Source organism: Gigantopelta aegis, chromosome 12, assembly GCF_016097555.1.
Source record: "Gigantopelta aegis isolate Gae_Host chromosome 12, Gae_host_genome, whole genome shotgun sequence".
NCBI lineage: Eukaryota > Metazoa > Mollusca > Gastropoda > Neomphalida > Peltospiridae > Gigantopelta > Gigantopelta aegis.
Genome location: NC_054710.1, coordinates 46,951,805 through 46,962,393, shown reverse-complemented (window position 1 = coordinate 46,962,393; position 10,589 = coordinate 46,951,805). Strand labels below are relative to the sequence as shown.

Genomic DNA, 10,589 nt, shown 5'->3' with positions numbered 1-10,589 from the left:
GTATTTCATTGACATATTTCGTACCATTGCAAAAAGTCATTACATACCCTAGTCATTTCGTACCTTGGTCATTTCGTAGCATAACATGTTAACTGAAAGTCATATCGTACCATGGCATAACCATTTATAACAATCACCCCGGTAGTGTCTTTTACAAAATAACATAAAATTACAAATTTGTGATTAATTTAAGGGATATTTTATCAGTAAAAGACTAAAAATTATTGCCACTTTGTATAAACATTAGCATTTGGCTAATTTATCAATCAGCAGAGTAGTTAATGTTTTAATGGTTGTTATTGTTTATTTCTTAAACAAATAAGATGCAAATAAGTAAGTTTGAAAAGAAGACCTAATAAATAAATAATATTTTGTAGTAGTAGGGTATGAAATGACGGGATTATGAAATTACTTTTCACAATGGTACGAAATGACTAGGGTATGAAATGACCATGCAGCAAGGTACGAAATGGATGGTATGATATGACCAAGGTACGAAGTGACTATGATTCACGGACACAATCGTTCCATACCATTGGACAAACATTTAAAGGCAAAAATACAATTTATTCCAAAATTAAAGCTAACCGAAACCATAGGATAGGTGATAATGGGAACAAAATTGAACTTTGATCATTTTAAAATTGTCAAATTTTAAAAGTGTACACAAGACTGAAACTTAATTATATACTGAACAGCATTGAAATGAAAATGCACTAGTGTAAGTTTATATGTTGAAATTAACACTCTGATTTTTGTTCAACAGGATAAACATTTTATTTAAAAAAAAAAAAAAGTTTTGGTACTCAGTTATGCTATAGCATTGACTATATTTTCAAATGTTAGAAGTTTTAGATATTGAAAATTAATTTCAAAACATTATTCAGGCATCTGAAAATTGCGACAGCGATAGTTTTGTTCGTGTGTAGCTCGCGTAAGTATAGTTTGTGTAACCCATTTTTCTAGATATCCCCAATACATGCATTTTCATATGGGTTTTGAGGGTATGTACAAACTTGTCTCAAAGGTTTCAAATGGTGAAACCTGGTTTTAGTAAGTTTAGAATTGATAATACATGTGTATAATTGTAATCAATTATTTCCACAGATATATTTCCACAAGTGTTCGAGGGAGGCAAACTGATCGTGTCAAAGGGTTTAAGCAGCCACTTTCAGATCAGTCACACTCTGTCTCTGTCGACGTTCCAGCCGTCCGGCTATCGGTTTGGTGCTACGTACGTTGGGATAAAGCAGCTCAGTCCTACTGAGGTAACTTGTGTTTTTGCATACTGATAACCTTGTGATATATGTTGGAAAGTTTGTCCCTCATTGGTTACAATAGCTGTTAGTTAATGTGTGGTACTAACATTTAAAATAAACCAGTGGAACAGCAGCATTCATAGGCTTCAGTATTAACTAGTCAGTGTTTCTGCCAGAAAGAAATGTTTGGGTATGGTGCTATGGAATTGAATGCAACCACAGTCAACAGGGGGTATGGGGGGGGGGGGGGGGGGGGGCCTCCACCAGAAAGAACAGGGCTAGCTTTGGCACTCACAAAATTTTCCAATTGCGAATTTCAAAAACAATTGGCTAATTTTATTTTGATTTGGCGAAATAATTTTATGGAATAATTGATATTTTGATACAAAATGACTGGGTTTTTGCAATTTTCAAAGTTTAATAGATAATTTGGCGAAATTTTCTTTTGACCCAGAGCTATCCCAGAAGGAAATGGGTTACGTTTAGGGTTAGGGTTAAGAAAATCATAAAGAATGATAAAGAGTATTTAAATTTGTCAAACGGTTAACTTAAAAACCCCATCTGACCCTCTGGCAGAAACTCTGCTCGTTTACGTCACATGACATTCATAGCTGCCTAATAAATTCATTCAGTGTGGTAAAACAGTTTTTATCGATATGCAGGGTTTCTGCCATAAAGAAATTTTTGGATATGGCGCTATAGAATTGAATATTTACAATGTGTGTGCTGCATGCACCTGCTGTTCCCAGAAAGAAAATGGGTTATGTTTTGGGTTAGGCAGAGCTTCTAGAATTTTTATAAAATCCACTAGATTTTAAAACTTTACCAGCCACGATTAAAATTCACTAGCCCTACTTCACTTTAAGTTAATAAAACTTTACTAAATAATGGTAATAATAAGATATGTCACCTAAACAGATAGAGTTTAAACACGCTAACATTGGGGGTTGGGTTTGGGGCAGGATATTCATATTTACACAATAGACTTAACTGCAACATTTGACCAAAAGATTTCACTAGCTGTCGGGCATTGCAATAATAAATATTTACTAGCCATGGGAGTGGGGCTACCATAATCTAGAAGCCCTGGATTAGGGTTAAGAAAATCAGACAGTAATAATAAGAGTCATTAATTTTGTCAAAAGATTAACTTAAAAAAAAATATCTGCAAGAATGTTTGGTATGGCACCATACCCGTTTTACCCTCTGCCTAAAACCCTGATATGCAATTTTCTGTGAGCTAGTTTTTCAGTCCAGTGACTTAATAATACAAAGTCTGGTGGACTAGTAGGAATTCTGACGACTAAGTTTTTTTTGCTGGTGCTGGTCTTGAAGACTGGTGAGAGATGTGTGCTATTGTACACTTGATATAAATATTTTATGTGAAATATTCTATTTAACAAAACATCTCCAGTTTGAATCTTGTGTGTGATTTGTGCCCAAGTCAAAATATTGTACAGTGTACCTTTGTGATACAGCTTACTACATTTAAACAAACATGTTGTTGTTTTTGTTTTTTTATTGCAGTCGTTTCCTGTTATTATTGGTGACATTGACCCAAGTGGTAACCTTAACGCAAACATCATTCATGCATTTACGGATTCTATACGGGCCAAACTTGTAGCTCAAGTAAGTTCATTAAAAAAAATTCTCTTTGATTAACACTCTACAGGGCTCAAACTTTAGAATTTGTCTCCTACAGCAATTTAAAAAAAAAAGGCCATTGGTAAAACGGCCCACCGACGGCAACTTGGATCCAGCCAACGGCAATTAAAAAAAAAGGTAACATTTCAGTGTTCTCGCTGGGTGAAAATTAAAGGAGGGCGGCCGCTCGGCACCACACCCTTCAAAAACAAAAAAAGGGGGGGGGGGGGGGGAGGAGTAGTTTGGTTACCATATTGTTTTGTGTTGGTAGACTTTGCGAAAAGACATACTCCTTATTTAGCCTACAAAAAAGTGCAAAGGGGTTTATAAAAAGACTCGTCTATTAATTGAACCGAAGATGATATCGGTCTGACATTCACGGGCAGTTCCGGTTTTGCTGGACCGATCACAGTTTTAATATTATTATTTTTAATAAAGATTTCAAGATATACGAAAAACAATAAAGATGTTTGTAAAATGATCTAATGTCAGATACATTTTTGTTATTTCCATCTTCATCGAATGAATCGATCGCTGTGATAAAATATCGCCAGCTGATAAAAAGTAGTTTCGTTTTTGTAAAGCCGGTGTATATATTATTTGGCACTCAAGATAAATGACTTTAATGATAAACACTACCACTTCCGTTGTTTTTATAAGCGTTCATATCCCCTCAAAATTAAAAGTTTACAATATTTTATAAAGAACTACTGAATAAACAGAATAACAGAAAGTAAAAATCATCAGTTTCAAGCAATTATATCTGCAACGGAAGACAAAATATCAAACGATAGTTAGTGGAAACAAAAGACAGAATGACCGTTCTGATCACGTGACAAATTTGGCGCCAAATAAGGGGTTTTTTTCAATCGGAGATTGCCGAATCCGTAAAAAATAAAATGTTTAATGAAAACATAAAATATAACTTATTGTGTCTGTCAAACATACAAATGGATACAGATATTAGACAAAATAGAGGCTGTTAAAAATACTGTTAAATTACGTTACGGTAACTGTCGTAAATGTTTTGTCAATTGCTTTTTCGTACGCAACACGGCTTGTTTCCTTTGATGTCCAGTGTCGCAGTGTGCAGACTGATCGTTGTTTTTTGTGTGAAAAAAAAGTGCATTTGGAAATAGCAGATAGGTGCTGGAAAATAAAGAGGGGCGCTCAAAAATAAAGGAGGGCGGGGAACGTGAAAGGAGGGCGGCAAAATGGAATAGCAGGGCGGGGCGCCCCGCTTAAATGGAGCAGCGAGAACACTGCATTTGTAGAAAATAAACACAACTGAAATATTATTTTGCTGTATATAGGCATATTTCAAATTTACAAATGTTATATACTGGCAGGTAAATGTACACTAGGTGTATATATTTTGTCACCATTTAAATCTTTTACCAATAGCACAAAAATGCTGTCAGTGATGCTCCTAACCTACAGTAATTTATATCTCAACGACGGCAATTGCTGCCATCGTTAAGTTCAAGCCCTGCACTTTGTTAATTGCACCAGTCATCCTTAAGTACTCGCCTACAGTTTGATGGGTTGCAGGATCAATCATCCTCGATGGATTTGCATTTTTCCACTTGCAACAAGTATCCCATTTCTTGTATATCAAGTCTGTGGTTTGTACTGTTGCGACTATGGGGAAAATGTATATGAAAGAGCTCTTGCTGCTTTTTGGTATATTTATAGGTTGGATCTTTGGTGGAAGAAGGGGCAGATCCAGGAAATGTTTGGAGGTGACTAATGGGGGGGGGAAAGGCACATGGACCAACTCGTGAAAAGGGTCAACCAAAGACATTTTTTAATCGATCCTCGTTGGTGGGCCCATTGGGCTATTTCTCGCTTCAGCCAGTGCACCACGACTAGTACATCAAAGGCTGTGGTATGTGCTATCCTGTCTTTGGAATGGTGCATATAAAATTTCCCTTGCTGCTAATCGAAAAGAGTAGCCCATGAAGTGGCAACAGCGGGTTTCCTCCCTCAAGGCTCAATATCTGTGTGGTCCTTAACCATATGTCCAACGCTATATAACCGTAAATAAAATGTGTTGAGTGTGTCGTTAAATAAAACATTTCCTTCCTTCCTTCATTTACATGTTCACGATGGGTTACTTAAAAATGAAGTGGGTTAGCTGAATTTTTTTTGGGGCGTAACCCATAAATGGATTACGCAAATTTTCAATTCTCGGAGACCTGAATTTAATGTTGGTTTTGTTTTCAGATTCAAAACAACAAGTGTGTTGCTACGCAAGTAACAGCAGATTACAAGGGAACAGATTTCACATCATCACTAACGTTAGGAAATATAGATATTGTTAATGAATCAGGTATGTACATCTCACATCATCACTAACGTTAGGAAATATAGACATTGTTAATGAATCAGGTACGTAGATTTCACATCATCACTAACGTTAGGAAATATAGACATTGTTAATGAATCAGGTACGTAGATTTCAAATCATCACTAACGTTAGGAAATATAGACATTGTTAATGAATCCGGTACGTAGATTTCACATAATCACTAACGTTAGGAAATATAGATATTGTTAATGAATCAGGTACGTAGATTTCACATCATTGCAACTGTTAGAAAATATAGACATTGTTAATAAATCATGTACCATATTTGACCGGAAATAAGCCCAGGGGGCCAAGACAACTCATTGTGAGCTTAGCATGGGGTGGGCTTATTCCCAAACAAGGGGCCAGTTTTGTTGAAATTTTTTTTAATAATAATAATTAAAATAAATAACAATACTTAAATGAACTAGAAAGAAAACAAAAAACGTTCAGTAGCACATCTATTAATTAGTGTTCCATTTGTTATTAATAAATAATAATTGTTTATTAATTAAATTGTGGTTTTTTTTACTAGTATCTAATTATCAGAAACACACCTTCTATGTTACAATTACTTACCAGTGCTGTTTATTTACATCCAAAATTTAATGCAATTAACAACAAACTCAATAGCATACACACATTTCTGATACAGGCAGCCAGCTTACACTACAAAGAATTGTCAATCTAAGGTCATTGTTCTTAGCCAATCAGAATACGGTATTTGCTTAATTAGCATTAACTGCGGACCCAGTATGGTGGTAAAAATAGACATTGGTTTTTAGTTCATACTTGGGCTTGGATACTTCAGAGAAATACTGCAGGCATGAAATTGAAAACAATGTTACACACTGTTACTGTTAGACTGCTAAATCTCACTGGTGGTAAAATATTGTTACATTTGTGTTTAATTATCTGCAGGAGGTATGACCTTTTAAATGAACTTTGAGCAAACTTGCAATTTCATGTTATTTATAAGGTGACGAAGTTGGGGGTGGGCTTATTTACGAATGAGGGCCTAATTTCTTAAATGCTATCAAAACAGAGGGGGGCTTATTCAAAGACATGGGCTTATTTCCGGTCAAATACTTACGTAGATTTCACATCATCACTAACGTTAGGAAATATAAATATTGTTACTGAATCAGGTACGTAGATTTTACATCATCACTAACGTTAGAAAATATAGATATTGTTAATGAATCAGGTACGTAGAGCAGTAACACTGTATTTTCAGAATGGAGTATATAACTTATTTACTGTTATTTTCTTTGTTTAGGTATAGCAGTAACGCAATATTTACAGAGAGTAACGCCTAGTTTGGATCTGGGAGCTGAACTTCTCTACCAATATGGACAGCAGATTCCTGGTGGCATGGTCACAGTGTTGTCTTTAGCTGGTCGTTACTCGGGTAAGTGAAGTTGTACTATATTTAGGACAGGACATTGGCCCACTATTGTTTTGGCTGTGTACACAATAAACACAAAATATATATATCAGGGGTTTCCCCCAGAGCTATATGGCATAGGGGGCCACTACGCCTTAGGTAAGTAAGCACTTTGGCATCATGTAAGGGCCTTAAATCAATTACCTCTACGCTTTACTTGGCTATATGTGACAATCGGCTGTTGGTTGTAACAACTTTTAAAACTTTACAGTACACAGGTATTCACACTTCTAATAGGTGAAACGTGTCCTTCATACCTAATTAGGTGCAAGGCCCTCAGCACCCTTTCATTTAACAACTGTCACTTACTTAGACAACCAAGCTGCCATGGCACTGAAAATGTAAGTGCTTTAAAAATATCCTGGGGTAAGCTCTGTGTGTGTGTGTGTGTGTGTATATATATATATATATATATATATATACACACACACAGAGCTTATATATATATACATCTGTTCATGTGTGTCCCATGCAGTTGCACACGACAATCAGTAATGTCGTCACTGAAATTGCTGTTGAGTTTTTAATTCTCTACAGCATTTTTTGTTTTTTTGCTGTGGACTATTCAATTTTCTTAAGTTACGTTCACACTAACATTTTAGTCCAAACCTGGTACAAGCTAAATTTAGTCTGGACTAAATCGGAGTGACGCGTTCTCACACGTTTTTACATTAGTGTATCAAAACACGTGACCGCAAACAAAACATGTAACCGTTAGGCGTTGCTTGAGTGCATTTCCTGTTTACTTTCGACTTGTATTGAGGTTCTTCATGATACTTAATTTTGTTTAATATTTATTTATTCTATCATGACAGCGATTACTAGTGTTATCTTGGCGCTTTCTTCCATGTTCATTTGTAATGATGTAACTGGAAAATATGACGTAATGTAGGTGAAAATATGACATAATGAAACACATTGAAGTGCATTGAAGAATGCTTCGTAATGAAATTTAAAAGATTTTTCTGCTCCTTTGGTGGTCGAATTGCCATCAAATAATAAACACTGAATGGTGAGTTAAAAAAGAAAGACAAAAGGAAGTGACTGTGAAGGACTACATCACCTAGGAGATGTGCAACATCACCTATCGCCGTACCATGCAATTATGATTTCACACTGCAACATTTATCCCGAGCAAAAATTTAATCCGAGTCTGGATCATTGTTTTTGTTCAGACCGAACTAGTCCGGGTTAAACTTGTGCACCACAACTGGTATATCAAAGGCCATGGTATGTGCTATCTTGTGTTGAATGGTGCATATAAAAGATCCCTGCATTAGAAAAACTGTAGCAGGTTTTCTCTGATGAGTCAGAATTAACAAATGTTTGACATCCAATAGCCAATGATTAATTAATCAATGTGCTCTAGTGGTGTCGTTACACAAAACAAACAAACAAATTTGTACCAATTTAGACCTGAAAAATTGTTAGTGTGAATGTTTAGTCCGGACTAAAAATGCTAGTGTGAACGTCGCTTTAATTGCAGGGGTTGATAATGTATACTAAGAAACAACAAATAACTCCGTTAATATTTTCTTACAGAAATGATATATCATATATATTAAGCATGCAGATAAATGACATACTGGTAACAACTAACTGAAAAAGGATTTTGCTCAAATTGGACACATTTTATTGAATTTTTATTCAGTAAAATGTGTTTTATGTATTATTTGTTTTAAAATTGTCTTGCTTCGATGTAATAAAAAGAAGGTAATGTTGGTATCAACATGCTTTTAGCTGTAGTTTTTGGTGTTTCAACAGTATAAATGTTGGGTTTTTTTTACTTGTTATTTGCAGGCGAGAACTGGCAGTTGAGTGGTAACATTAGCCCGCTAGCAGGCAGCCTTCACTCGTGTTATGTTCATAAGATCACTGACCAGCTGCAGATAGGCGCCGAACTCGAGACCAGCTTACGGCTGCAGGAGAGCGTCGCCACCATCGGCTACCAGATAGAAGTTCCTAATGCCAATGCTACATTTAGAGGCAAGTTGTACTGCACAGTTGTAACTAGAGGGGAGGGTGTCTGAGGCATGCAATAACTGCAAATAAGAAGAGGGGGTTTGGGAAGCGTCAGGCTTGATTGGATTTGACATGGAATAACTAGAAGGGAGGGTGTCGAGTCGTGATGTCTTTGGCATGGAATAATTCTGCAGATAACTAGAGGGGGTGGGGGTGTCAAAGTATTACAGTAATATACCACTTGACATTCTAGTGGGATGTAATATTTTGTTAACCAAGATATTTTAACCATATAGGTAATAAATCTAATTGCATTATCACTTGACACCAGATGTTTGATGAATCTAATTTCTTTTCACACTTACAGGGCTCCAACTTGACAACGACATTGGCAGCAATTGCCGTCGTTGAGATATAAATTGCCGTAGGTCAGGAGCTCCTCAATGATAGCAAAATGTTTACACAATAGCATTAGTACATTTAAAATATGTCTACATACACGAAAATAACCTTTCAGTCTTACTTATTTGCTGCAAAAGTCTTCTTTTTTTCAAATGCCATTGGGAAGGCTTTAAATTGCCATCAGTAGGCTGTTTCACTCAAGAAAATGGAGATACTTGACACAATGAAACATTTTAGCTAAATCATTGGCTGTTGGGATTTTTGGACCAGTTCACTGAATTGGAGGGGATGTTGCACCTGGTGAGAGGTTGGGTTAAGTATCAATGAAATGATTAAAAATGTATCATTTTTTTCTTTCTTTCTTTTCAGGTCAGCTAGATACTAATTGGTGTATTGGTGCTGTTCTAGAAAAAAAACTTCCTCCTTTCCCATTTACTCTTGCATTGAGTGGCTACGCGAACCACGTGAAGGGACAGTATAGGTTTGGTGTTGGACTCATTGTCGGCTGAGGCCCGTACATAAACATATACACATACATAGATATAGGGTGTGGTGTTTGCCGAACGGTATCTGCAGCTACTTGAGGGCAACGTGCACTCCAAACCATTTTGGTCTCTTTATAGGACTGGCAGTGGATTTTATCTGCAACCAGCGGCGAAGAAAAAAGTGTTCATTGTATAGGATTTTGCTTGACTGCATTTCAAGGAAAGCAACGTGGAATCATCATGTGTTTTTACAGCTAGATAACTGTGGTCTTCTAATAGAGAATGTGACATTAACAAATATGTACATGGGGAAGACAACTCCGTTATTGCGAGTTGGCTGGCAGGGGAGTTGTTGCCGGGGATATAATGGTGTTGCCATGGGCCCAGAACAAATAGGAACTGGGAGATCTTTTGTATTCATATTAGGATTATTATTTTTTATTGTTATTATTTTTTACTCCGATTTTCATTACCTTTGCATTAAAACTAAATGGTTTCACCATTATTTAATTTGAAAGAGAAACTAGCTACCAATAAATATTAATGGTTGATTGAGCTTATCACACTAGGTTGGCGTCAGCTGGTGTTTTCACCAACTGGTTGCTGGTGCATATTATGACCTCATTACATATGACAGTGGTGAGATCTAGTTTGGTCGGTATAGCAAACACATACGGTGCTTGACTTTTTCTTCTTCTTCGTCGTACGCTTGGCTTTTAAGGTGGATACATTGGGTGTTTTTTTTCCTGTGCCATCTTGTCTGGGATGGTGCATAAAAAAGATCCCTTGCTACTAATCGACAAATGTAGTGGGTTTCATCTCTATGACTGTCAAAATTACCATATGTTTGACATCCAATAGCCGATGATTAATAAATCAATGTGCTCTAGTGGTGTTGTTAAACAAACAAAAACCAAAAAACCCTGTCCCAACAGTTCTCCATAACTGGTATACCAAAGATGATGGTATGTGCTGTCCTGCCTATAGGAAAATGCATCCCTTGTTGCTAATGGAAAAATGTAGTGGGTTTCCTCCGATGA

General features: G+C 36.3%; 1 protein-coding gene across 1 annotated transcript in view; it reads left to right on the top strand.

Annotated features, from left to right (window-relative positions):
- The window catches only part of LOC121386341 (mitochondrial import receptor subunit TOM40 homolog 1-like), a 14,763-nt gene extending 4,361 nt beyond the window's left edge, over positions 1-10,402 (top strand). The window contains exons 2-7 of the mRNA XM_041517216.1: positions 1,108-1,268; positions 2,787-2,888; positions 5,130-5,235; positions 6,533-6,664; positions 8,501-8,686; positions 9,434-10,402. Coding sequence (XP_041373150.1) covers positions 1,108-1,268; positions 2,787-2,888; positions 5,130-5,235; positions 6,533-6,664; positions 8,501-8,686; positions 9,434-9,573 — 827 coding nt within the window. The 3' untranslated portion in view covers positions 9,574-10,402. The remainder of the gene's footprint in view (positions 1-1,107; positions 1,269-2,786; positions 2,889-5,129; positions 5,236-6,532; positions 6,665-8,500; positions 8,687-9,433) is intronic.
- Positions 10,403-10,589: the final 187 nt, after the last annotated feature.